The sequence below is a fragment of the Callorhinus ursinus genome, unplaced genomic scaffold (genome assembly GCF_003265705.2).
Source record: "Callorhinus ursinus isolate GAN/ISIS: 27379988/994484 unplaced genomic scaffold, GSC_fseal_2.0 scaffold125, whole genome shotgun sequence".
Lineage (NCBI taxonomy): Eukaryota > Metazoa > Chordata > Mammalia > Carnivora > Otariidae > Callorhinus > Callorhinus ursinus.
In genome coordinates this window covers 228,808-256,167 of record NW_027397187.1, presented here as the reverse complement: position 1 = coordinate 256,167, position 27,360 = coordinate 228,808, and the positions used below count along the sequence as shown (strand labels likewise).

Sequence of the window (27,360 nt, the reverse complement as noted above, 5' to 3'; positions counted from 1 at the left end):
TTCATTTTATATTTAATCATTATTTTTAAATGTATTCTTCAAAAAGTCCTGGAATATGTGTTATGTACCTGTATTATGCCAGATGCTGGGTTGCACAGATGAATGCATCAAAGTCCGTGCTTCTTAGGGGCTCCCCTTCTGATGAGGAGACAGAGATGTGTAGGCAGTCTCAGTGTAGCATGTGATAAGCCAGGAGAACCATGGGGGCCTTGCAAGGCTGAGTGGCAGAATTGGATCTTTGAGGATGGAAGCTGGGCAGTGGACGCAGCCAGTGGCCGGAGACTCAGAGGCTCTGTTCAAGCCATTCTTGGTGGCCTGATGCAGTCTGCACTTATGGATGTTTGACAGGCTATTTGGGGGCTTAAAAATTGTTGAGCTAGGTCAGGGGTCAGACTTTTCCTGGAAAGGGCCAAGTGTGCAGCCCACATTCAGTTTTTAATGCATTAAAAAAAATTTATAACGAGGGCGCCTGGGTGGCTCACTTGGTTGAGCATCTCTTTTGGTTTTGGCTCGGGTTGTGATCTCAGGGTCCTGAGATTGAGCCCCTGTCAGGCTCTGCGCTCATCAGGGAGTCTGCTTGAGATTCTCTCGCCCCCCCCCCCCCCCCCCTTTCTCGTGCTCACCTTCTCTCTTTTTCTCTCTCAAATAAATCTTAAAAAAATAAAAATTTTTATAACTAAAAAAATGTACAAAAACCATTTTTAGTTTATGGGAAATACAGAAACGGGCCTGGGCTTGATTTGGCCAGTGGACTCCTGGCCTCGAGTGCCAAAGTGCCCTCTGCTGTGCTGGGAGGTGTGAGCCAGAGCCCACGTGCAGTGGGAAGCCCTGGGTGATTTGAAGTTGTGGTGAGGTCATGGCTCTAAAAGGGTAACTTTAACCATAGAATAGATATTAAGTGGGAAAGGACAGAGATTGGAGTCAGAGAAGTGAGTTAGTAGACTGTTCTAGGTATTGGAGACATTGGGGATGATGCGGTTTACAGTAAGACGGTAGCCATGGGGTTTGGTGGAAGATGCAGGAGGCACACAACACAGCGACCGTGTGAATAGGGGAGCTTGACTGAGAACCCTTCCTTTGTTGGGGGCATGGTTAGCTTCAGTGGTGGTCATAATAGCTGAGCAGAGTTGGCAGCAATCATGTGATGCAGCACTATTGCATGTCTTGCAATGTGTTGATGATGTTACAGAGGCCTTTATCATCAGGTTCAATGAGAAAATAGGTTAAAAACAAGTGTATTTATACTCTGTTCATGTAGAAAACCTGTAAGGGACTTACTATTGGTGGTAGGATTATGTATGTGTCACTTACTTTTTCTTACTTGTATTGGACCCCCTCTTCCCTCCCTCCCACATTGCATTGACTGGAGCCCCCAATGCATCATTGCAGATCATGAAAGAATTTTGTCAGATGCTTTTTCTGCATCTATTGAGATGATCATTGTGGGGTTTGGTGGTTTTTGTTTTTGTTTTTGTTTTTATATCATTGTGGGTTTTGTCCGATATTCTTTTTATTTTTGTAGAGAGAGCATGTGTGTGCGTGAGGTGGGGGAAGAGGGAGAGAGAATCATGAGCAGACTCCGTGCCCAGTGTGGAGCACAGCGCTGGGCCTGATCTCACCACCCTGAGATCATGACCTGAGCTGAAATCAAGAGTTGGACGCTTCACCAGCTGAGTCACCCAGGTGCCCCTCTCCGATATTCTGTTAGTATTTATTATATTAATTGGTTTTCCAATGTTAAACCAACCTTGCGTTCCTAGGGTAGTTCCAAGATGTTAAACCAACCTTGCATTCCTGGGGTAGTTAAACCAACCTTGTGTTCCTGGGGTAGTTCTCACATGGTCATAGAAATGTGGTTATTTTTACACGTTGCCGGGCTCATTTCCTACCTTGTTACAGACCATTGCTTCTGTGTCTGCTCTGTGTTTTCTTTCTTTCTTTCTTTCTTTTTTTTTTTTTTAAGATTTTATTTAGTCATTTGACAGAGAGAGACACAGCGAGAGAGGGAACACAAGCAGGGGGAGTGGGAGAGAGAGAAGCAGGCTTCCTGCGGAGCAGGGAGCCAGAAGCAGGGCTCGATCCCAGGACCCTGGGATCATGACCTGAGCCAAAGGGCAGACACTCAATGACTGAGCCACCCAGGTGCCCCTTGGGAAGTAAAAGTTTTAAAAGGCTGCATAGCAGAAAATGTCCTCAGTGACGATTTGGGTGTGGAATCCAAGCTGGAAGTAATTTTCCCTGAGAATTTCTAGGTGATGCTGCTGCCATTGTCTTTCGAGCTTCCAGTGGTGGTCATAATAGCTGAGCAGAGTTGGCAGCAATCATGTGATGCAGCACTATTCCAGGTGTCTTCCCCCCCCCCCCCCCAGTACACCAGGCAGTTTAGTTCATGGTGCCAACAGAAATAATAGTCACCCTGGGGTGCCTGGGTGGCTCAGTTGGTTAAACGTCCAACTTTTGGTTTCGGCTCATGTGGTGACCTCAGTGGTTGTGAGATTGGGCCCTGCTTTGGGCTCCATGCTCAGCGTGGAGTCTCCTTAAGATTCTCTTTCCTTCTCTCTCTGCCCCTCCTGCTTGTGCTCTCTCTCTCTAAGATAAATAAATAAATCTTAAAAAAAAAAAAAATAACAGTCACCCTAAAGGCAGATCCTTTCCCCAGCCTCACCTCTGTGAATTCTCGGTGATTTTCCATGCTGTTTTTCGTCCGTCACCCAGTTGTGCCACTTGATACAGTTACAGTGATAAGCATAAAAGCTGGAATCATGTTTCTGTTGCATAGGGCCCCTCTTACATGGATTAGTGAGCTCACCATTTGACAGGCATTCACATTTCAGAGACTTTGTTAAAGTCAGGTCAGGAAAATGCTATTGTGGGCTACAAACAGACATAGAATATACTGCGTTGATTTGAATCGTTGTTAAAATAGCATTTATGGACAAGAGACAGTCCCTGTAGAACAAGCTGATGTTCCTGTTATGTGCAGGTGCATTAAGGCGACACAGGAGTATGCGAGCATGTCCATGGAGCTCCAGGGCAGAAGGGGTGTTGTGGCTCATGGCATGTCCCATAGATGTCTTTTTGGTAATGTGACCTACTCTGTTTAAGTTTGGACTTCAGGAAAACAGGTTGTTTATGTAAATCAGAGTTGTGTAGTGCTTGGTGTCATCACCTTAAGCTGTTGGCATGAGAGTTAGCTGACTTGGAAAACAGTGGAGGTTCATGTGCCTTTGTAGGGGCATGATATTAGGCTCTTAGGAATCAACTAAGTTGCTACTTAATGATTTAGTCTAAAAACAGTAACATTCAGTGATGTGAGCCCTTGAGGTTGGCAGGGAGGAAGTGTTTCTGATCACTTCAGTGCCTCATGTCTTCTCTGATCTGCTCCTTGGCAGCTCCTTAGGTGTGTAGACCCCGCCTGTTCTGCCTCTGTCTGGGACAGACATGCGGTCTGGCCTCACACTGTTTGTTCCTTGGGCCTGGGGCTCCTGCCCCTGGTAAAGTGGGGCGGGGACAGGGGAAAGGTTCCTTTCTCTTACAGTTGAGACTGAATCCTGGATTTAGCACAGATAAACATGAGAAGGGTAGGGAGTTATTTTCCAAAATGTTTTTTAAAGTAGTTCAGTCTTAAGAAGGAGAAAAACACCTCTCTGTGCAGGACCCCTGCGGAGACATACGGCACATCATTTGTGTAAGGGAAAGCATAGCTTTAGTTTCTAGCGCTGTTCCTTATTTTACAGTTTTCCTAGAGAGATTTACAGAGAACTACATGCATAGGAGTATATTAAGTGAAGATGTTCACTTCAGGGTTGTTTATGATGCGGAGTTGCTGTGGATGCCCTACTTGTCTGTCAGTCGGGTCCTGTGTTGGGGGTGAGTGCAAAGTGCACGCCGTGGGCCCACCACCTCAGCCTTGACTGTGATGGCATAAATTCATTTGCTCACCTTAGTTACGGGCAAGATGGTTTCCCAGCGGTATGTGTGGCATCCCATTGATATAGTCTGTGTCAGTTGTACCTTTATGAACATATTTGCACAGAAAAGTGTGTGAAAGGCTATACATAGAGGTTAAAGTAGTTGCCTTATGGACAGTTTTACTTTTTAATTTTTCCCGATTCATTTCCTTTCCTTCAATTAAAAATGTAAAAGCATGCAATATATATGAATTTTCCTTTTGAAAATCAAATCCTGTTCAGGCAGGACCTGCCCTGCCCTCCCTGTCCCTGTGTATCCCTTTCACACTCTGTCCCCATAGCTTCTATGATGAGTTGATGTATAAACTTCCAGATCTCTCTTTGTGGAGTTTTACAGAGATTTGAGCCCACCAAAAATGTGTAGTAGTCTTCTGTAGATGTTTCATTTTTTTTTCTATGTAATTGCTTTTCTTTTTCTTTTGAAACACTTTCAAACTTAATAGGAAAGTTGCAAATATGATAAAAGTTTTTTTTTCATGAGCTGTTTGAGTCGAAGTTGCCTCCCAGATGCCACATCGCTCCTAAATATGTTAGTGTGTATTTCCTCCAGCTGTAATACAGCTGTCAACATCAGGAGATTAGTATGTCCCTTTTAAAAAATATAGTTTATAATGTCATGCTGTCAGCACTGGTGTGCTAACCTTGTTCTCTTACTACCCAAATAGTATTTATTATATTCTGATTTGTATTCTACATATATCTCTCTCCTTGTAAAGAAGTCTTTTCTGAGAATTACATTGGCTTCGTTAAAGTGGTCCATGATTACGTCAGTAAGGTAATCCTGGCACACCCTCTCAATCTTTTTTCCCCTCTTTTTTTTTCCATTGTGGTAAAATATACTTAAACGTAAGTCTTACCGTTTCAGCCATTTTATTTATTTATTTATTTGTGAGAGAGAGAGAGAGAGAGAGAGAGTGAGCACAGCAGGGTGAGAGTCAGAGGGAGAAGTGGGAGTCCATTCTGGAACTCCGGGATCGTAACGTGAGCCAAAGGCAGACGCTTAACCTACTGAGCCCCCCAGGCGCCCCATCATTTCAGCCATTTTTAAGCCTACTTTTTGATGGCACTAAGTATGTTTACAGTGTTGTGTGACCATCATCTCTGTCTTTTTAAAACATTCTCATCACCCCAAGTAGACACTATGTACCCATTAAGCAATAACCCCCCCTTCCTTTTTTTTGTCTCTGTGAATTTGCCTAAATTAGATATTTCACGTAAGTAGAATTGTCATTTTGTGCCTGGCATCTCACTCAGCATAATGTTCTCAAGGGTCATCCATGGTGTAGCCTGGGCCAGACCTTCCATTTCTTTTTTCTGGCTGAGTAATACTCCATTGCACGCATAGGCCACATTTTGTTTATTCATTTGCAGAAAAAACATGAGTTTTTTTCCATCTTTTGACTTTTTTTTTTTTTAAGTAGGCTCCAATGCAGGGCCTGAATGCAGGACCTTGAGATCAGGACCTGAGCTGAGATCAGGAATCGGCTGCCTAACTGACTGAGCCATCCAGGAGTCCCTCTTCTGATTATTTTGAAGAAAGCTGCTATGAACATTTGTGTACAAGTTTGAGTGTCTGTTTTCAGTTTTTGGAGTATATACCCAGGAATAGAATTGCTGAGTCATGTGTTAACTCTTTAACTTTTTTGAGGAACCACCAGGCTGTTTTCCATAGTAGTGACAGCATTTTGCGTTCCCACCAGCTTCTCCACATCGTTGCCAACACTTGTTTTGGTTCATCTTTTTGACCATGGCTGTCCTAGTAGGTGTGGAGTGGGTCCCATCCCCCAGCCTTGTCCTTTCCAGTCAGGGGTCATGGCTCTGTGCCTCCTTGGCTCTGGTCGTTTTGTTCCCTTACTCCTTTAATACAGGAGCTTTTAAAATGTTACTCTTCCCTGAAATAAAAATGAAGCACAGTTTACTAAAAATCCACAGGAAATTGCTGATTCATTTGAAGTGCAGAATAGGCAGAACTAATGAGAAGGTTGACTGGACTGTGGAAGACTGTGGAAAAGCCATAAAATGAGAATTGTAGGAAACAGGCTGATACTACTCAAGGTGCCAGAATATTGTCCGGGGAAGGACCCCTTTACTGGCATTCATAAAGTACATTTATATGTACCTCTGGGTATTTCTAATGGCCTTTTGTCATACGGTTCTTTTTAAGCAATTTCTTTTTACTTTAGAAGGGACTTCTTACAACATTAAGGAATGAGAAAACATTCTTTTAGAGGTGTGTTTTGCATTGGGGAGGAATCAGATGACCTTGTACATTCACCTGCAGTGTGCCCCTGCCGTGTGTGTTAACTGTGAGTGAAGCGAGGCCTGTGAGCACTTGGGGTGGGGCTGACCTGATAGCTGGTGATGAGGGAGGGAGTGGGCATGCGCAGGCGGGGCCAGAGCTTCATTTATTTATTTATGTATGTATTTATTTATTATTTTATTTTTTTTACTGGGGCCTCTTTTAAAAGAGAGTGTGGTATTGTAGACTCATGGAGGGCCTTAAGAGAAATCTGAAGCGGGGGAGTTGGTGTGGGTGTGGCAGCCTGAGAGGAGGTGGCCTGAGTCGTGGGGCCAGACTCACCCCTTTGGGAACAGGTCCTGCAGAGCTTTTTAAGCAGTGACAGTAATGGGATCTTTGGAAAGGGGAAATTAGGGCTTGGGTGGAGAGGAGAGAGCAGTGGCAGGGTCAGGCAACTGTGGTCACTGGGGCAGGTAGGGTGCGTGGAGCCCACTGGGGTTGGGGGCTGAGTGACAAGTGTATGTCTGGCACTTGGCAGATATTAGACATTTCTTTGTGACTTATGTACTAAATACATTGAGCAGTGATAATAGCCGATACTTTTTATGGGTTGCCTACTGTTTCAAGCATTCTGCAGCCTCCTCAGCTCTCTGAGCTGGGTTTTGTGTAGTTGTACCCATTTTAGTCAAGAGGGGAGCAAGACAGTGAGCTTGAACTGTGCGACGGTGCAGGCCTGCTGTGGGGTGTGTGACCGGAACCACAGGGCTCATGGTGGGCTGTGCAGGGACGTTGCGGGTGCACTTTTTCTTTTTGATACAGATTTCATCTGTATTTTAGAACTAGTTTTTCATTAAGATTTTATGAAGAATTTAAATTTCCACCATATGCAAAGTAGACAACTTACAATTCCGTGATCATTGTCAAGATTTTGCGACATGGTTCCTCTCTCCTTTCTTTCCTTCTCTGCCTTTTCCTTTTTGTTGTTGTTCAGGTATCTTAAAGCATACCATAGGTGTCATGAAATTTTTACCTCTCAACTCTGAGTATGTATCTTTAAAAATGGAGATATCTGGGCTGCGTAGGTGGCTCAGTCAGTTTAGCGTCCAACTGTTGATCTCAGCTCAGGTCTTGATCTCAGGGTCATGAGTTCAATCTCCACATTGGGCTCCACACTGGGCATGGAGCCTACTTAAAAAAAATGCAGACATTTTACATAACTATGAAGTTGTTTTCACACATAACAAAATTTGAAGTAATTGCTTGGTATCATCTGTTTTAAAATTTCCTTCCAGTTATGTCAAAATGTCATTTTATAGTTGGTTTGTTCAAATCAGGATCCTAACAGAATCCACACTTTGCATTTGGTTGTTATGTTTGAAATCTGGAACAGTCCCGTGTCCCCCCACCCCAATCCATTGTGATGAGGAAACTGTATCAGTGGTCTTGCAGAATGTCCCACATTGTGGATTTCTGTTACTGAATTTTTTAGGGCAAATGTATTTGAGCTGTGTTGCCTATTTTGCTTTTTATCTTTGATAACCTAAGGTTTAACAAATATGTTGAGTGATTCCCCCTATGATAGTTTTATATTACGAGAAATTTGGTTGAAACTGAGAAGAGCTAGATCTTTGGAGTGGAACTGAATTCCTCTGGTTTTATAGGGTGACTCTTGGTGTGCTGAGTCACTGTGCTAGAGGCTGCATCGCTGGTGGACAGGCCTGCATGCGCCTGGGCCTTTGTGAGGTGCATAGCTGACTGGTGCCTCCTTGTGGTCCCGTTGTCTCCTCTGTGCCCTTCTGCCAGTGAGGCATCCTGATTTCTAGTGGGCTCCATGAATTTTCATCTTAATTTACTCCAAATTGAATTAGGGAAGATGGAGTAGATGTTTTCCAGTTTCACAGATTGTGATTCTCCACAGTGTCATGTTGAGTTGTGTACCCTCTGAGCACCTAATGGCACCAGGCACACCCAGACCCACCACCAGTCAGCTGCTTAGCTACGTAGAGAACCCCTGCCTTGCTGCATAGCGTGGGAGCTGTCAGTGTGGTAATCAGGCAGAAGGTCCCAGTGGAAGGCAGGTGTCACCTTTGCAGGCCTGGAAACTTGATTTTTTAAAAAAATTTTTATTGTTATGTTAATCACCATATATTACATCATTTGTTTTTGATGTAGTGTTCCATGATTCATTGTTTGTTCATAACACCCAGTGCTCCATGCAGAATGTGCCCTCTTTAATACCCATCACCAGGCTAACCCATCCCCCTACCCTCCTCCCCTCTAGAACCCTCAGTTTGTTTTTCAGAGTCCATCGTCTCTCATGGTTCATCTCCCCCTCTGACTTACTCCCCTTCATTCTTCCTCTCCTGCTATCTTCTTCTTTTTCTTTTTTCTTAAAATATGTTGCGTTATTTGTTTCAGAAGTACAGATCTGTGATTCAACAGTCTTGCACAATTCACAGTGCTCACCGTAGCAGATACCCTCCCCAATGTCTATCACCCAGCCACACCATCCCGCCCACCCCCAACCACTCCAGTAACATGGAAACTTGATTTTGTGAGTAAACCAAATTGTGGTGATCGCACTATCCAAATTCATAAGAGACTGATGTATAAACTAGAAAATCAGCATCTTTATTTGTGGTAAGAAATATGTGTAAATGTCTTCACTGCATGGAAAGTCAGACTGAAAGGCAATACTGTGTGACCCCCCCATTCCCTGGATTATGCCCCCAGAACAGATACCTGCTCTAGCCCAGCACTTGGCCAATTACATCTCAGGAGCTTGTTCTGGTCGTGGCTGGTTTTCTTGTCGTCCACAGACCTGAAAGGATCCAGATAGCATGCTTTAACTCCTGGAAGCTTAGGCTGCCGGGGGCTGTAGATCCAGGGTTCAGACTGGGAGAGGCCCATGCGTTCCCCATGGTGTCCATGGCACCAGCTCCATTTTGCAGTGTACTGCGTCTTCTCTGGAAATCAAGTTCCACAGGGCTCTAACCTCTGCCGCGGGGCCCAGGCCCAAAGCCGTGTTTGCTGTGACCCTGGAAAGGACACAAAGGAGAAGGGCACTGTTGGAGTTTGGTGCTGCTTCGCACGCTACCCTGAAACGTAGTGCCTCAGAACAACAGTGATGGCTTGTTATCCCTTGTGAGTCCAGTTCAGACTGGGCAGCGGTAGACAGCTTCTTCCTGGTCCATGAGCCTGGGGCCTCAGCAGGAAGACTTGGACACTGGGGGTGGCGTGTCATCTGAAAGCTCGTTCACATGCACTTCTGGCGGTTGGTGCTGGGCATGTGTGCCGCTGGCTGGAATGCCCACAGGTTGGGCTCCTCGTGGCATGTGTGTGACCTGGCCTCAGACAACATGCAGCTCACTTTAGCCATGGTCTCAGCTCCAGGCTGTCACAAAAAGCCCATCTCGTTAAAGGTGAGGGAGCACAGCCCACCTTTCAGGGAGGAATGTCAGTATCGCCTGTTAGAGAGGTGTGTAGGTGGCACCTAGTTGTGGAGATCAGTTTGGCTATCTGGAAAACCACAGTAGCCAAGAGAGTTCTAGATCAAGGGAATGGAAGCATGTAGCGCCTTTGGTTTTCTCCTTTGTGGAGAGGTCAGTTAAGGGTTAAGCAGCAGATGGAAAAGGAATCTGTTCTGATATTTCACAGTCCCTTAAATGTAATTTCTGGGGCTACTTTGGATATTAATTGTATTTTCCAAATTTAGGAACTAACTCCTTTTGCTGCCAAAGGGAAAAAACAAAAAGACAAAAGAGGGAAAAGGAAATCTATCAGATATTGAAGGGACTCATTCTTTTCCTTCCCCCCCTTTTGGTAATTAGCTAGTGAAATTGGTATGTGGAAACCAGTTGAAAATTAGGGGGTGGGCAGACAGCGCTCTGCATCTCACAGGTTTCCTGAACAGGAGAATCATCCCATCTTTGGGAATCCGTTTGGTGTTGAAAGTGTTGTACTGGCACTAGAGCAGTTCTTGGGTGGAAGATGCGGTCTCTGGTCCAGATCTTGGGCAGAGATCTAAAGCAGAGAGGAGCAAATGGCAGGTTGGAATTGGCATTTCTCTGACTGTGGCTAGAACTACATCCCCACCCTTAGGATAAGGCCCTCTTTGCCTGCGTGTCGGATGCTTCACGTGGCCTCCAGTGGTGGAGTCAGAAAGCCCGTGAGTGGTGTGCTCTTTGTTGGAGGAGAAGCGCCTTTCTTTCCACAGCCCCCTAGTTGTGGGACGGAAAAGCAAGGCCACCTGTGGGATCACAAAGATAAGTCCAGCAAGCATGACCTTACTGTGAAGATGCATGTTTAGAGAGGTTTTTTTCCTTTCCTTTTTCTTAGTATTTTGCCATTGTTGGGTATCTTTGCAGCTCTGGTAGATAATATGTGAAAGCTGGCGCCACGCTGCCCCCCCCCCCGACACCAGGGTAGGGTGCTTTGAGGCTGCACTGAAGAGGGGGCCGTTGCACGGGAGGACGCGGACTTCATCCCTCCTCCCTGCATAGCACGGGCAGCTCTCGTACCTGCTTCCACTGCTGGCAGCCATGCTGGGCAGTGTCTCTCAGATTCTTTCTGAAATGGCTTTGGCTCCTTTCAAACTTAAGAGGTGTGTGTGTGTGTGTGTGTGTGTGTGTGTGTGTGTAGTAGTTAAAGAGTTAGCCTTCTCAACATCTGTGCTTGAAATAGGAGTTCTGAATAACATGGATGCATGGATGCAGAGTGGCTTGAGCCTTGAGGAGGGAGGGAGCTTATCTGTGAGAAGGCTGTGGCTCTCAGTGGGAGGGGCCTTGGAAATGCTCGTGCCACCAGGGCCAGGAGAGCTGCTTTCAGGCCCAAGATCAGACCAGAGTGTTGGCTCCCTGTACACACAGCAGGGTTTGAGGTCTGTGTACCAGGTTGTTTGGACGTTGGCTTTCGTATTTGTGTGGGTGACCTCTGTGTTAGGGAACTGACTGCCGTGAAGTGTTTGTGCACATCTGCTTCTCCCTCTGGCCTGGCCTGTGTGCTCCAGCCTTGGGGCTGGTCAGTCGTCATCACCTGTGGGACTGTCCAGTGGACCCCCACACCACTTTAAAGGTTTGAGTATTTGGAAGCAGTTTTAAATTTCTGTTGACTTTAAGGGTTTCACCTTTACTCTCATAAATAAGGATACTTTTTATGGTTAGATCCTTATTGTTGAGAACAGAGGCTTTCCTTCAGATCATTTGTATTGAGTTTGCTGAGTTAAAGTGAATTTGTGAGAAGACACTCATCTCCAAAGTAGTTTGCACAGTTGCATCTTTGTGAAGAAAGCCAGATTAACAATTGGGCTTTAGTAATTCAGGTCTCCTGAAAGAACAGCTTTCTGGAAAAGTGAGCCAAAGAGCCCTGAGATAGATGATTCTCTTTGCTCCCTCATAAGCTTTCCTTTCAGACTGCTCTGTGCTTCTTGTGGTCCCACCTGAGTAAATGGGCCTGATCCAGGTGGGAGAGTGCCTGCCAAGCTCGCACTCTCTGGGGTTAACCGCTACCTCCTGCTGGCCATGCAGAGACGTGGTACAGAAATAATGGACACTTAGGAGGGGTTCGCCCAGAATTATCATTATTGTGGCCCCTAGCTTGTCCCTGTGGAGAGGTAACTGGCCATGGATGAGGTGGGCTGAGCCTGGACTGGTACTGGGGGCTTGGCCCTCGTCCAGACCTCCAGGGTTCACAGGCTGCCATGGAGCAGTGGAGGCTTTCCTTCACATGAGCCAAAGGCCACTCCCTGTGTAGAGCTGATACAGTGTGGCATGAGTCTCTCTGCCATGTCTTTAGAGTTTAAATTAATAACATTATTTAATCTTACGGGCTTGTCTTTGAATAATTTTAATACAGATTATCCAAAAATTTATCCAGCCCTATTTGTCTTTGAATTTTAGGAATCTTCTAGGGAATAATGTCAGACTTTCTGTGATCTTCCCCACCAGCCATTGTTTATTTTTTAAAAAAAGGAAAAAAAAAACAGCAGTGTGGTAGAAACTGATGGGGCAGGCACCTGGGATGCTGAGCCTCAGGAAATTGGGTTTGGAACCTCGTGTGCAGAGTGTGCTGCATGTCCTCGGGCACACTCCTAACCTTGTGCCCGAGGCTCTTCACCTGTGTGGGAAGGCGCCAGGCCTCCCAGGTGCTAATGAGGAGGTTCATGGGGCCGGTGGGGGTGGACGTAGACAGTTAGATACACATCATGTGTCGTGGTAATGAAGGTTCTACACAGAATCTTACCCTTCATAATTTATACTGTATGAGTAGCAGAAACTTTTTTTAAAAAGTATCTGAAATCAAATATAGTAAAATTGAAGTTAACTGTATTATGAAGAATTACATTTGATGTGGTCATTTCATGTCCACTGACAAAGGAGAAACACCCCCTGTGTACGTAAAGCAGTGCCTTTCTGTATGGCAGAGCAGAGGTCCTTGTCTGTCCTGAGAAGAAAATGCATTCAATTTAACGTGTCACAGAGGTGTGGCCTTTATTTTACCTACAGATTGTGTTAAGTTGTAAATGATTGGTACGGGTTTATTTTATGATTACATTAAAACAATTTTTTAAAAAGATTTTACTTATTTGAGAGAGGGAGAGAGAGCACCAGTTGGGGTGGGGGGTGAGGGGCAGAGGCAGAGGGAGATGCAGACTCCCCGCTGAGCAGGGAGCCCGATGCGGGCCTTGATCCGATCCCAGGACCCTGAGATGATGACCCGAGCCGAAGGCAGAGGCTTCAGCAACTGAGCCCCCCAGGCGCCCCTATGATGACATTGAAAGGCAGGGACATACCACACACAGTGATGGTGCTGTACAGACTTGGGAAAGGTTGTTTTCTTTTAATCATCAAGAAAACCTAGCTGAAACCTAGATTGTGTCCACACATATCCCCATGTGGGGTAAAAATGCCAGGGCCGTCCTCTGTCCTATGTTGCTAAGAGGAGGCTGTGACGTGACCAGAACCAACACGGCCACTTGCCAGGGCTCACCTGAAGAATAGACGCCGCTTTTGTGGTCTTTACATCTCTTGGCATTTCCCCTTCCCCCAGGTCTCTTGTTCTTGTTGACTTAAAAAAATAATTAGTTAAATTGGTGAGGGTATCTGAAGACCCTGGAATGAGACTTTGTAATGTCTTTGGGTTTTTTCTCCATATTTTGTTTTCTTCTGTGTTCTGTTCTCTTATTGAAGAAATTGTTTCATTAATAATTCTTTTTTTCTTAGGAATAGGATTTCAAAGGGCAGAGAATACTGCCTTTTAAAAATGTCAGCGAAATAAATAAAGAACAATATTTTAAAAAATGGGCCTCCTGGGTGGCTCAGTCAGTTAAGTGTCCTGCTATTGATTTCAGCTCAGGTCATGATCTCGGGGTCGTGCGATTGAGCCCTGCACTGGGCTCTGTGCTAAGCATGGAGCCTGCTTTTAAGATTCTCTCTCCCTCTCCCTCTGCCCCCGCACCTCCCACCACTCATGCTCTCTCTCTCTCTCTCTCAAAAAAAAAAAAAAAAAAAAAGTCAACATTGCCACTTCAGAATTATAGAAACCTAGACTCTTTCTGTCTTTTGCTGACTCTCATGGACTTAGTTCAGGGTTGCTAAATTCAGCAAAGAAAAACTACAGGATGCCCAGGTACATTTGAAGTTCAGGTAAACATGCTTACACTAAAAACACGATTTGTCATATACCTGAACTTCAAATGTAACCAGACATCCATAGCTTGGGCAGCTTGCAGTGCCAGTTGCCCTGGTTGCTGGATGTGCATTTGGCCTAGTAAGTCCAGCATAGGGTCAGGTTCTGCTTCACCCCCTGGGACACATTTTTCCCCTAGATTTTTGTGTGTATTGTAATCTACCATCTTGCATTTAAGGAAAAAATTTCACAGTCTAGACAGTTTTCCTTTACATCCACATCCGTGCTTCAGTGTATTAGGTGGACATTCAAAAGAGCAGAATATCATTTTCTGGAAGGTCAGATCTAACTCCAGCACATCAAATGCATGCCAGGTGGACTCCATTATTCTGTTCTGCTTTTCCAGGAAGACTTGCTCTGTTGCTGTTGTTTATAATCCATTCTGATCATATACTGGATAGACTGTACGATGCCTTCCCCTGCCCACAGTGGCGTTTCGGCCTGTGACCATCACAGCACTGTTCTAATTGGGAATTTATTATAATGTGAGCCTGGATAGGCAAGTGAAGGAACTGTTAGCGCTAGCAGTTCTGAGGCCCAGACCCTAGCTCTGGTTTCACTGCAGGTCCCCAGGCAGCCTTGGGCAGGTGAAGGGTGGGGAGTAGAAGAGGGTTCAGGGCCAGACCCCACCCCTGGGGGTCTTCTCCTCTTCCTCCATGCTCCCCTTTCCTTCTTCCCCTGTCCTGTGCCATCATCAGTGGTCACTGAATGAGCAAAAGGAGGATGCTGGGTTTTAAAAGTAAGACGTACAAATCAGGCAGAGATTTGTCCTTGGCTCTTAGGCTTGTCCACGGCTTGACATGTTGGTTAGTGCTTGTCAGAAGATGCCTGAATGCAATCGAATAGATCCAGAACAAAATAGTGGATATTTCTGGTATTATTTGAAAGTGTGTTACATAATGATCTTAAAACAGAGTTTTTTGGGAGAAGAAGTCATGAAACTTAATTTCATGGCAGGGACATGTGGCTGACAGTGGGGACAGGAGACAGGTAGTTTGTAGGTGCATTCGTGAGTGTTCTGGGGAGGCCTGCTGTGCTGTGCTGGTCCTGGGTGCGTCTCGGGACAGTGAGAGCCCAGGGGTCTGGAGGTGTTTTTTTTTAGCAGGCCCCTGATATGGGAGGCTTGGTGTCCTTGGTGTGGGACATTGGCTTCAAGGCCAAGCGACACTCTTAAAAGCTATTTAGGACCCTCAAGGGCTCTTGTTTATGTGGGGTCTATCTACTGGTATTTACCAAAAAAGAAATTAGAACTGCAGCTTAAAAAAAACCCCATACTTTCTTAAAAATAACAAAAGCAAACATGTAACATGTTGTTTACATGTTAAGGTAAATAATTTCTATGAAAAATAACTATTTTCTAAAACAACCACCTCAGAAGAGTGGCATTGCTTTACAGGTTGGTATATCTCTTTCATGTGTGGCTTCTGACTGAGGGGATGTGTTGTTTGGTTGCAATACATGAAGAAAATCTGGCCTCACATAGGCATGTGTATTTTGAGCCTTTTAGATAATTCCGGATGTTTTGCTTGGTATAGTGTGCCAGAACCTGACAGGGCAAAGCAGCATCAATGGCCTTCCTTCCCTGTGAGGTTTAAGCCCACGGTCTGCCTTGCATCTTAACGCACCTTCTGCCCATGTGTGGTTTTAAAGATTAGGTACTGCTCATTTGGGAAACACTGGCTTACTAAGTTATGGAGATCTTCCAAATGTTGACGCATTTCATTATCCAATATCAAAAAATCATATTCTCTTAATAACATTTCCTCTGTCATCAAAAGTATATTTAAGTGTTGGGCAGCTGTCAAGCTCATGGAGGCAGACACACATTTACCAAAATTCTCATTTCCACTCAGAAACCAGAATTTTACATTGGCAGCACATACCGTTGGTTTTCTTTTAGGTCGCGGGCTCACTGTGTTTATTTTGAGAAAATGTTTGGCATATGCCCAGTCTGTGTAGCCCTAGATCTTGCCAGTTCTTCCAAATGCAGATGCCCAGTGAGTGACACAGCCCAGCCCCTGCCCCGAGCCTTTCCTGAGTGGTCGGCAGCCCTGGATTGCTGCTTGCTTACCTCTCTGCCGCTGCCTTCATGAGAAGGCCAATGGGGAGATGGCTAATCTCACTGCTTCACCAAGGGCGTTCTCAGGTGAAGTTGGCTTTACCTCCCTGAGTGCATAGCATCGAAGAATTCAGTCACTTGGAAGTTTCATTTGGTGCCACCATCTTGACTCCTGCTAAGGTGCCCAAGGAAGCACAGTGAAACAGGCAAGTGGCGTCCTAGTAATGAAGATAGCTTTGACCTCTTGGACCTGTGGAAGGGTTTTGGGACCGCAGAGAATTATTTGAGAGTGGGTGCAAGCTAGAGGTGGTTGGGATGCAGCTGCGATGGGCTGGGAGATGGGGCAAGGCCTGAGCACTCTGGGCCTGGCCCTGAATTGACTGTGGGAGGTCAGGGGAGCACGGGGGTTAGAGGCCGTGGCCCTCTGCCCACCTTGCTGAGATGGATGGCCAAGACCAGACCCTGGGTCAAGTCAGGTGCTGCTGATAAGCTTAGAGGGCAGGCAGACAATGGGGGCAGGTGAGGCAGGCCAGGGCAGGAGAGGGTTTTCCTGGGTCCACCTGCAGGGGTATCAAAGGCTTAGCTCTGTGGGGAGTCCAAGAGCCCATCCTTGGGCTCTGCCAGTGTTGCCACAGCTTCTCATTCCTCCACACTCTGTAAACCCAGATTCTTTGTAAACTCTCCTACTTTTAATTTTTTTTAAAGATTTATTTATTTCAGAGAGAGAGAGAAAATGCATGGGGGGGAGGGGAAGCAGACTCCCTGCTGAGCACGGAGCCAGCCCAGCTCAAACTCCTGACCCCAGGGCTCAGTTTCTGGACCTGGAGATCATGACCTGAACCGAAACCAAGAGCCGGACGCTCAACCAGCTGAGCCACCAGGCGCCCCTAAACTCTCTTACTTTTAAACATTGATAGTTGATTAAAGATGGAAACTTGTGTAGGGAAGCTCTGTGAAGCTGTCTCAGTAGCGGTTACTTGGTGACCTCGGATCTGCATCTGCCCTGCACCCAGGCTGTGTTTGTGCCAGCCCAGGTGTAGCCATCTGAAGCTGGAGATGGACAAAAAGCTTCTACTCAGCTGGTGGGGAAATCTCAGGGCTGGAGATAACGACGGTGGACAACTGTGCGATGTGGCACCTGGTGCTCTAGGAGTCTGAGAGTCTTGAATTTTCCTCGCTCCCTCCCTGGAACTGGTCCTGTCTTCCAGGAGCCTCAGTTCTCTTGGTGGGGAATGGTAAAGAGGAACCCACATTCTGTGCATGGTGTGCTGGTTGCTGCTGGGGTGTCCTTGCTTCTGGGCCCTTGCAGTGCCCAGAGCTTCACCTGTGCATGTTGGTGTGTGCTTCCTTCCTCCCTCCCATGTTCCTAGATCGAAACCCAGTGTCCCCACCCTCATCCTGCTGTTAGACTCAGGCCACCCACCCACCCACCTTGTACTGTCAGGATTTCCACAGCCTCCACCCTGAGCTGGAGAGTGGCAGGACTTGAAGTCTGTGCAGAAGTTTTGCTTGGTTCTGCTGTTGCCAGTACAGGATTTTGTTACTGGTTTGGGCTTCGTATTCCATCTTCAGCCCTCTCTTGGTCTGGTGTTGATTTTGTAGGTTTTTAGCCCTTTTGAAATGGTGATGAAGACCATGTTCCTTCTTGCTAGTACACATAGGCTCAGGGCACAGAGAGCATCTGAATTTGTGAGGGTTTTGTTCTTTCCGCTCTGGTCGTGGGCTGAGCTCACGTGGGCTCAGCCTCTGGGCCTTTGGACCTCTAGGCGTGCACACTGGCAGTGCCCTGCTCTGCTCCCACTCACCCTCCTGCATCCTCACTGCATCCAGGAACGCAGCAGATACTGACTGTGCGTCTCGGCTGCTGCAGAGAATCCACCCAGGCGTATAGCTGTGCGGGAAGCGGACATGGAAGTGGACCCAGTGGCCTTTCTTGCTGGGTCCTCTTAGAAAGGCCCCAGTAATTCTGTTACCACATGCTCATCAGTTCCGTCTGCATGCCGCTCATTGCCGACACGTTGGGGCTATGTCAGAGAACAGGACAGGCCTCTCCTGTGGAACCCAGAGTTTGCGTGTTGGTGGGGTGGACAGACAGGCTGGGTGGTGTCTGATGGTTGGGGGAACCAAGGGGGCAACAAGGCAGGGTCCAGGAGAGGCTGTCTGATAAGGTGACTGGCTTCTTGAGAGGCCACAGGGTCCAGGGGCTGGAGGCTGGGGTCAAAGTGTGGAAGGGGGACCAGAAGCTGGGCTCTGTGGCTTTCTGCCAACAGAAACACTTGTTTCTCCTTAGTGAGCTGGGAAGACCCTGGGGTTTGAGAAGGGACGCATCCAAGTCTGATCCCTGCAAGGAAATATTCCCCATCTTCTGGGAGGAAGTCTCTGAGCCCCTGGATTTTTCCTTGGTGCCTGGCACTGTGAATTCTGGCTTCCTGTGGCAGGAGTGGCTAAGAGAGGGATTACAGAAGGGGGTCCGCCTTTGAAAGGGGATTCACTTTGACAGCCACCAGTGGGGCCACATGTGACGCTCTAGGGAAAGGTGGGAGGGCCACAGGAGGGGCTGGGCCATGCTCATGCCCCCTCTTGTCCTGTGGGCCTGGGGAGATGCCCCCTCTTGTCCTGTGGGCCTGGGGAGATGAAGTCAGGTCCGTTTAGGAGCTGCAGGCGGGAGCATTCTGGAAGCACTGAGGAAGGAGGGGCTCCATGGGACTGGAGGCTGCTGTGCGACCTTGAGGTGGTTTGGTGGTCCAGGGCGACAGGGTAGGGCACTGCCACTGCTCTTGGACCTTACACTTGGCGTTCAGTGAAATCAGCAGGTAGATGATTCTGTGGGTTCTGTAGGAATGTTCTGAGAATGTGTTGTGGTGTCTTTTGGAGAATGCATTCGAGATGTTAGACAGGTGTTATGGGAGTTGTGCCCTTAGATTCTGAAACTCTTAAGTGGGGAGCCTAGAGGGTCTGCGTCTCCCCCCTTTTCCTTATCCATGGACTTGTGGTGGCTGCCGCTACCCCTGGAGGGACCCAGTCAGAAATGTTTTCGTGTGTTTACATTTGCTTCTCCAGACTCTAAACCTCCAAAAGGCAAGAACCTTTAAAAAGCAATCCAAGAGACCTTTTGTAATTCATGCCTCCATGTAGTAGAGCAAATATTTAATGATTCACATTTTTATTGAATTTTCTTGGTTTATCCCTTTCTGCAGTTTTTTGTAGGTTGTTAGACATTTGAAATACTTAGATGAATTCTTGTCAGCAGCAGAATGCACTTTGATATAATTTGTAGCATTCCTATAACAACCAAAACATTTGAGATTTCTAATTATGTAAGTAATGCATGAACACATTCTTATTATTAAAAAACTGTCTCCAAAAATACAGATAAGTTAGAAGTTTTCTTGGGCTGGTTTCTGAATGCCATTCCTCCTCCTGGAGGTGACTGTTATCTGCCGGCTTGAATATCCCCTAGCTGTCCTCTCATCTGGTCGTGAGTTTTTGTCTGGATCCAGATACAACGTCCATCTAGAGAAATCATGGTGAATTGCTTAGTCTGCCTGCGGGTGAATCGAGGCTGATGGCTGTTTCTTCTTTAGCAGGCAGTTCCGGCGAAGGGGGAGACGAAGCAGGACTGCTGCGTGAAAACAGAGCTGCTGAGGGAAGGTAAGGGTGCAGTTCGCTTCTGCAGGAGAAGTGGCCAGAACACCTGTCGCTCTGGCACATCCTCACCCATCCCCGGCTCCTGACTTGTTTGCTCTCACCTGGGTTGCTGTATGGCTTCCCATCTCCCATTCCCAGATGGACACAATGGCACACACACAAGATCTGCTAGAGAAGGGAACCTTTACCAAAAAGTGAAAGGCAAAGACCTCGTAGATCCTTGTCTTAAGTGCACCCGGAAAACTCAAGAGTGACAAGGGCCACGTGGATGTTTATGGCAGCTTTATTCTTATCACTCAAAGCTGAAACCACAACCTGTGGCGCATATGGTGGGCGGCGCTCAGCAAACCAGGAGAAGGGACACCTTCATTCTCACAGCAACACAGGTGATACTGAGCCTGTTTTGCTAAGTGAAGGAGGCCGGACCCACAGGCCATGTGCTTTGTGACTCTATTTGTATGACATTTTGGACAAGGTAAAACCAGAGGCTGGGAAAACAGCAGATTTGCCAGGAGGTGCAGGGAGGCTGGAGAGGGCAAGCCCTGTGAGGAGCTGTAGTGGGAGGCACTCTACTCTGTTGGTTAGGGCTGTGGAACACACCGTGACAGGTGAGTCCCACTGTGTCACACGAGCTACGTGGGGGCTGCTGAGAAGTTCATTTTGGAGAGCCGCATCGTGACTGGACACCATGAGGCTGATGGCTCAGGAGTGGTGCAGACACTGGATTTCGCTTGGCTGTGTCTGTCAGGGGAGATGAGCGAGCAGCCCTGCACTGCCGCGTGGCCGCTGGAGCTGAGCGGATGAGCAACATATCATCCCGTCATCCTCCCAGCTGCCCGTAAGGTTAGCGCAGGAGGAACCTGCCCGAGATCATGGCACTGTCCTCCTCACTGACGTTGGGCGCTGCTCCAAGCACTTTGGGTGTTCTGGCTGCATGCCAGCCCAATGATGTGTGGTTCTGTCTCTCTTCTAAAGAGGGGGAGCTGAGACAGGGTGCACTGCTGGGTTCAGGTCACCCAGGCTGTCAGACTGGCAGCTAGACCCCTGGTCGCGTGCAGGTAGCGCTGGCCGAGGCTACTGAGACCACCACGTGCTCATCAGCAGGAGAGATGAGGACTGTGCTCCGATGGGCTCGTCTCACCAGGCCCTGCAGGTCGGCCTGCAGTGTGCCAGCACGGACCTGTGTGTCTTGTGGGTGTTAGCCTCTGAGTGCCCTGGATGCAACCCTGCATGGCCTGGTGGAAGAAGGCCGCCTTGCAGCCCATGCTGGTGGCTGCTCGTCTGTGCCTTTCCCGAGCTGTAGTGGGGCCACCCAGCATGCATTGCTGCAGCCCTGTCTGCTTCCCAGGCGGTCCAGGAGCTGCTGTGATACCTTTTCACACCCACATAGCCACCTTTTCCCGTGACCACCATGTACACATCCAGGGGCCACTGTGGGTGAAGGTGGAGCGCAGGCACCCCAGCGGTCCAGGCCATAGGGCAGGGCTGTCCTTGTAAGTGCATGACTTGGTGCATAAACACATGTTTGTAGTAGAAATGCTCCAATTCTAGTAGAATTCTGGGGACTCTTGGGAGCAGGCTGGGTCTAGAGACTGGGCGGTGCCTGCTTTGCTTCCTAGGACTATTTCTAAACCCTCCTCTCTCCCTGTTGAGAATCCTGCTCTCTGGAGGGACCCCAGCTCAGGTCTGACCCAGCCAGGCACTTTCCTGGTGGACTGCAGGGCCTCTGGGTACTTCACCCAGCCTGCCAGCTCCCTCGTGCTACGCCCCCTGGCCAGCCGTGGGACTTGCCACATCCCAGAGCTGCCCCCACGCTGGTCTGCCCACACCTTCGTTCTTGGGAAGAAGACCAGCCTCAGGGTTTCTTCCTGGTGCTGTGCTTCCCTCCACTCCTTGAGGTATTCTCTTCCATGGGCACCCATGGTCTCCAGCTCTTCTTCCTTCCCTGCCTCCTCCCCACCCCCCGCCCCCAGCCTTTTCTAATAGAAGTTGTGGATAAATAATGCCAGGTGCCCATTTTCCTCTCTCATACACTGCCCCTGAACCAAGGCCTTGACTCCTCCTTTTGAGGAACCGTTAGACTGCACATTTTACACTCCCACCAGCAATGTGGGAGGGGTCCATTTTCTCCACTTCCTGCCAACACTTGTTGCTACCTGTCGTTTTCATGATAGCCATCCTGGTGGGTACAAAGTGGTGTCCCATTGTGGTTTTGATGTGCATTTTCCAGATGATTAGTGATGTTGAACATCTTTTCATGTGCTTATTAGCCCTTTGTATCTTTTTGGAGACGTGTCAGTTTGGATCCTTTTCCCGTTTTTTAAATTGGTTATTGATTTGTTGAATTGTCAGAGTTCTTGATGTATTCTAAATACAAGTTCCTTATCAGATATGTGGCTTGCAGATATTTTCTCCCCTTCTGTGGCTTGTCTTTTCACTTGTTCGACAGCATCCTTTGAAGCACAGAAGTTTCTATTTTTTTTTTAAGATTGATTTATTTGAGAGAGCACGCGCTGACGTGCACGAGCCGGGGGGAGGGGCAGAGGCAGAGGGAGCAGCAGACCCCCCGCTGAGCAGGGAGCCCAATGCGGGGCTTGATCCCAGGACCCCCCCAAGATCATGACCTGAGCCGAAGGGAGACACTTCACCGACTGAGCCCCCCAGGCGCCCTGTATGTTTAGTCTTGTAGGAAACCGCCAGACTGTTTCCCGAAGCCACGGCACCACTTGACATCACAGCCATGGTGTGTGGCAGTGACATCCTGTCCTGGTCTGAGGTTTTTTTTTTAATTTTTTTTTAATTTTTAAAGATTTTTATTTATTTATTGAGAGAGGGAGAGAATGAGAGAGAGCACGAGAGAGGGAGGAGGGTCAGAGGGAGAAGCAGACTCCCTGCCGAGTAGGGAGCCCGACGCGGGACTCGATCCCAGGACTCCAGGACCATGACCTGAGCCGAAGGCGGTCGCTTAACCGACTGAGCCACCCGGGCGCCCCCGAGTTTTTAATTACATCCATCAGTGGGTGTCAGGTGGGATCTCCGTGCTGGTGAGATTTGCTGTTTAAATTTTGAGGAGTTTTTAATCTTGATGAAGTCCAATTTATCACTTTGCCTTTTAGGGATTGTGCTTTGGTGTCCAGGATAATACGCCTTGCCTAGCCCTAGATCCTGAAGATTTTTTCAGTTTTTTTTTCCCTTGAAGTTTCATAGTTTTACATTTTACATTTTTGTTTTTTTCTCCATTTTGAGTTAATTTTTATAGGTTCATTTCTATAATCAGTCTTTCAAAACTCAGTCATTGGTTCCCGCAGTTTGTAGATTACTATGGATTTTCTACCCAGGATCACATCGGTTACAAATAAATTTTGCTGCTTCTTTCTGACCTGAATGCCCTTTGTTAGTTTTTCTTGCTTGCTTGATTGCTCTGGCCAGAACCTTCAGAATAATGGATATTAGTAGCAATGGTAGACAGCCACCGTTCGGGCCTCTGAGAGGAAGAGTGCCGTTCCCTTCTTTACCCAGCCTCTCACAGCAAGCCGACCCCACGGGGTGGGCTTTCCCACGCCCGGCATGCCTCCGGCTCTCTGCGACACCTGCTGGGCAGCCTGCAAGTCAACTCAGTTTTGACCCCACAGGTTAGGGGCTCGGTCCCACCAGACTCCCCCCACTTCAGACGCCAGCCCCAAGGAGAGGGTCCCCAGGGTGCACACAACTTGCTGCACAAGGAACTGGCTATGAATTGGAGGTTCCCACAACCCCTCGAGTTCGCAGAACTCTGGGAAACATGTATGCTCTGTCACTGGTGTGTTATAAAGGGCATGAGTCAGGAAGAGCCCAGTGGAAGTGATGCATAGGGCCGGGTATGGGGGGGGAAGGTCACGGAGCCTCTGTGCCCTCTCTGGGTGCACCACCCTCCCCATGTGGGTGTGTTCACCCACCCGGAAGCTCTCTGAACCCCGTAGTGTAGGGATTTCTGTGGCGGCATCACCACGGAGGCGTGATGGATTACTAATTCAGTCTGCAGCCCCTCCCCTCTCTGGAGGATGGGGGTAGGGCTGAAAGTGCCCAGCTTCTGACTGTGGCTTCATCTTTTCTGGTGACCAGCCCCATCCAGAGTCACCTCGGGAGCTGTCAGGAGCCACGGGCAGAGACCACATACCTGTATCTTGTTACATCACACTGTGTAATCACATTTATCTTTCCTTGTTTCTGTTATAAGTTATGCTTTTTTTAGTATATGTGCTGCCGAAACTTGAGCACATACAAGTTAGGCTTTTGGTGTGTAACAACATTTCCCTGTTTCTAGGCCACAGATCTGTTTTCTACATTTTCCCTTGTTAACTTTTGAGTTTTTCAGACTACCTAGGATAAGTGTTTCCCAGACGCAGATGTGTGGGTTAGCCTCCAGAGGTCTCGGTGAGGCCCAGATGTGTGGAACCCAGCTTCAGAGATTCAGAACCAGCAGGTCCAGGCGTGGCCTGGGAAATCTGCCTTCTAGCCAGCAGTCGGTGCCCTGGACCCCACTGTGCCTACTGGACACCCCAGCCCCCTTGTGCTGGTGCTGTGGGGAGGCCTGTTGCATCCTTCTCTGATTCAGGGATTCTGTCTCCCTGTGCCTTTACTCTTTTCCATGATTTACTTTGCTGTTTGGGAAAATCTGTCCCTCTACGTTTTAGAACAAGGTGGTGGAGTTTCTCATGTACTGATGGAATTTTGACTGGGTATCACTGAACTTACAGATTAAATTAGAGGCAGCTTAACACTTCACTTCATACTTTTGTCATCCCGTTTAAGACCATGTTTTCATTTAAAATCTTTTTCTCCATAGAGGCCTTGAGTAATCTTGTCTAAAATTTTGTATTCTTTCTAGTTTTTCCTGCTTTTGCAAATAGTATTTTTTCCCCTCTCATATTTTCAAGTTAATGCCAGGGTAGGAAAATGCCCTTGAGTTTTGTAGCTTGAGTTTGAAGTAAGCAGTCTCCCTGTACTCTTATGTTTTAATTGCTGATTGATTGCATTTTTAAAATAAATGATGGTTTTGGTGCAGAGGCCAGAGTTCTTCCCTTTGTCTCCAGTGCCTCTCATTTCTGTGTTCCCTCTTGTGCCAGCTGGTGCATCTGTTTTTGTGTGAGATGTTTGGGGCATTTCTGATCTCACATTGAATTCTTTCTTTCTTTTTTAAGATTTTATTTATATATTTATTTGAGAGAGCGAGAGTGCATGCATCTGCGTGCGAGCAGGGGGAGGGGCTGAGGGGGAGAGAGAAACTTAAGCAGACTCCACACTGACAAACAGACGAAACTCTGTCCTTGCAGACCTCACACTCTAGGGCAGAGGAACAGACGGTTAATATAATGACGGGGACTCCTGTGGGAGTCAGTAAAGGGACTGGGATGGGTGGAGTCTTGAAGTTGACCGAAGCTCTCTGTGCATCCAGTGGTGTGATCATGGGTTTTCTGCTCTAATCTCTCAGGGACGTTAGGTTATTTGTAGATCTTCTGATATAAAATACGTTTATTTATGACTGGTTCTGGGAAAGGTCTGTCGAGTTGACCTCAGAGACCGAGCTTTTGTAGAGAAGAGGCTTGTAGTCCGGGTATTTGTAATGGGCCTTCTGGCTGATGTATTGAAAATATGACCCTTTTTCTTGGTTTATTACCCATTTTCTTTACGTTTGTTCTTGTGAGGGTACTTCTGAGGCCTGGCTTTCTGTCTTTAAACCATGCTCAGTTTTATTTTACGGTGGTGTGTTTGTTCCTGATGGATGTGCAAATCTGTGTAATGGGTTTTGAGATCTTGCTATCTTTTAAAAATTAATTTACTCAACAAATGGGGAGTCTTTATCTTGTGCTTCTGGTTTTAGACTGTGTCCCCCGAGGTAGGACTACAGGCCCTGGCTGTACCTCACACACAGGATGGACAGATAGCTGACACACCAAGCTCCGGGTGGATTGCCCTGTTCAGGGTTTGGCCTTCTCCAGACTTTAACCAGTTGATTTTCAAAGTTAATGACTTAAGACATCATTTCATTTTTTTTTTTTTTAGATTTTTTAATTATTACTTTTAAGTAAGCTCTGCACCCAACATGGGGCTTGAACCCACAACCCTGAGATCAAGAGTTGCATGCTTTTCTGACTGAGCCAGCCAGATGCCCCAAGACATCATTTTATATTTAATCTGTTTGAACTTAAATCTTTGTACATGAAATGAGATGATTTTTCCTTGGATAGTTTTATGTAAACCACTCAAGGAATGCTAGCTGTGTGTGGGTTATGTCATGACAGGGCAGGGCCACAGCCTCTGATACCGTCTCCTCTGTTCACAGAGCTCTCTATGGCAGCTGATGGAGGCTCAGCAGAGAAGCAGGGAGGAGAGGCCCCTGTGGCCGCAGACAGCGAAGCCAACGGGTCCTGTGGAAAGAGCGAGGCTAGTGGTCACGTGACTGCAGCACAGCACACTCAGGAGAACACGGTGGTCAGCCCACAGGAAGGTACCAACAGACTAGCCCGGATAGCTGAAAATGGGGTTTCAGAAAGAGACAGTGAAACGGGGAAGCAAAACCACATCAACACAGATGACTTCACACAGACTTCTGTCATCGGGAGCAATGGGTACTTCTTGAATAAACCACCCCTGCAGGAGCAGCCCATGCGGATTACCAGCACTTTGGCTTCCTCGCTTCCTGGTCATGCTGCGAAAACCCTTCCTGGAGGTTCTGGCAAAGGGAGGACTCCCAGTGCTTTTTCTCAGACGCCAGCCACAGCGCCGGCCAAGCTCGGGGAAGCAAGTAAAGACGCAGAGGACAAGAAGCCCACGGCCCCTGGCGCCGACGTCAAGGTTCACAGGGCACGGAAGACCATGCCAAAATCCATCCTGGGCCTGGTAATGCGATCCCTGTTGGGACGGGGCGGCTCTCGTGTGTTTCGTGCTATTTCCTTCCTGTCTGTGTGTTCTCTGTTGTCACAGTGACGGCAGATGGACTCCGTGCATGAAGGAGAAAGGCCAGTAAATGGCAGTGGTCACCCAACAGGTGGTTGTCTCTGGGCCTGGGAAGATTAGGAGGGGCTGCTGGCAGTTCAGGCATGAACGATAAGCAGATGATCCCTCTCAGCCCACTTCTGGGCTTTGGGCTGCTTCTAGGTGCCTGTGGCCCACTAAGACAAGATGCATCAGATGCTTGCACAGAGACCTCCCCTCTTCTGCTTTGGGCCTGGGGGCTTTCATTGCAGCTTGGGAAGACTGAGTGCTGACTCTCTCAGGAAATAAGGAGCCCATGAAGTTGGCTAGGTTCTTGATGTGACAGAAGGAAGGGACGAGGGCACATTGAGGACATGCCCGTGCCTCTGTTTTCACGCCAGGCTCCTGGGCGCAGGGAACAGGCACGAGAACCCAGCATCATGCTGGGTGAGGTGGCTTTGGCCATCGGCAGGCATTCTGTGCCTGTGCCTGGTGCGTTTTCTCAGAATGTCCACGGTCTTTTTTTTTTTTTTTTTTTTTTAAAGATTTTATTTGTGTATTTGTCGGGGAGAGAGAGAGAGCGCGCACAAGCAGGGGGAGCAGCAGGCCGAGAGAGAAGCAGGCTCCTGATGTGGGACTCGATCCCAGGACCCTGAGATCATGACCTGAGCCGAAGGCAGATGCTTAACCGACGGAGCCCCGCAGGCGCCCCACAGTCGTGTTTTCCCTCCCAGTTCTCTGTTGATCTGGCTGGGCATGAGTTCTAGGTCTGTTAGGTGTGTTCCCTGGGGATTTCTTGTACC

General features: G+C 47.7%; 1 protein-coding gene across 4 annotated transcripts in view; it reads left to right on the top strand.

Annotated features, from left to right (window-relative positions):
* The window catches only part of EHMT1 (euchromatic histone lysine methyltransferase 1), a 106,261-nt gene that overhangs the window by 8,855 nt on the left and 70,046 nt on the right, over nucleotides 1-27,360 (top strand). For 3 of the 4 annotated variants that reach the window (XM_073890019.1, XM_025864924.2, XM_073890018.1), the window contains 2 exons: nucleotides 19,540-19,606; nucleotides 25,926-26,482. In XM_073890019.1, coding sequence (XP_073746120.1) covers nucleotides 25,934-26,482 — 549 coding nt within the window. In that variant the 5' untranslated portion in view covers nucleotides 19,540-19,606; nucleotides 25,926-25,933. Of the gene's footprint in view, nucleotides 1-19,539; nucleotides 19,607-25,925; nucleotides 26,483-27,360 lie in introns of those variants that run through there. The other variant, XM_025864925.2, reaches the window with a different exon arrangement.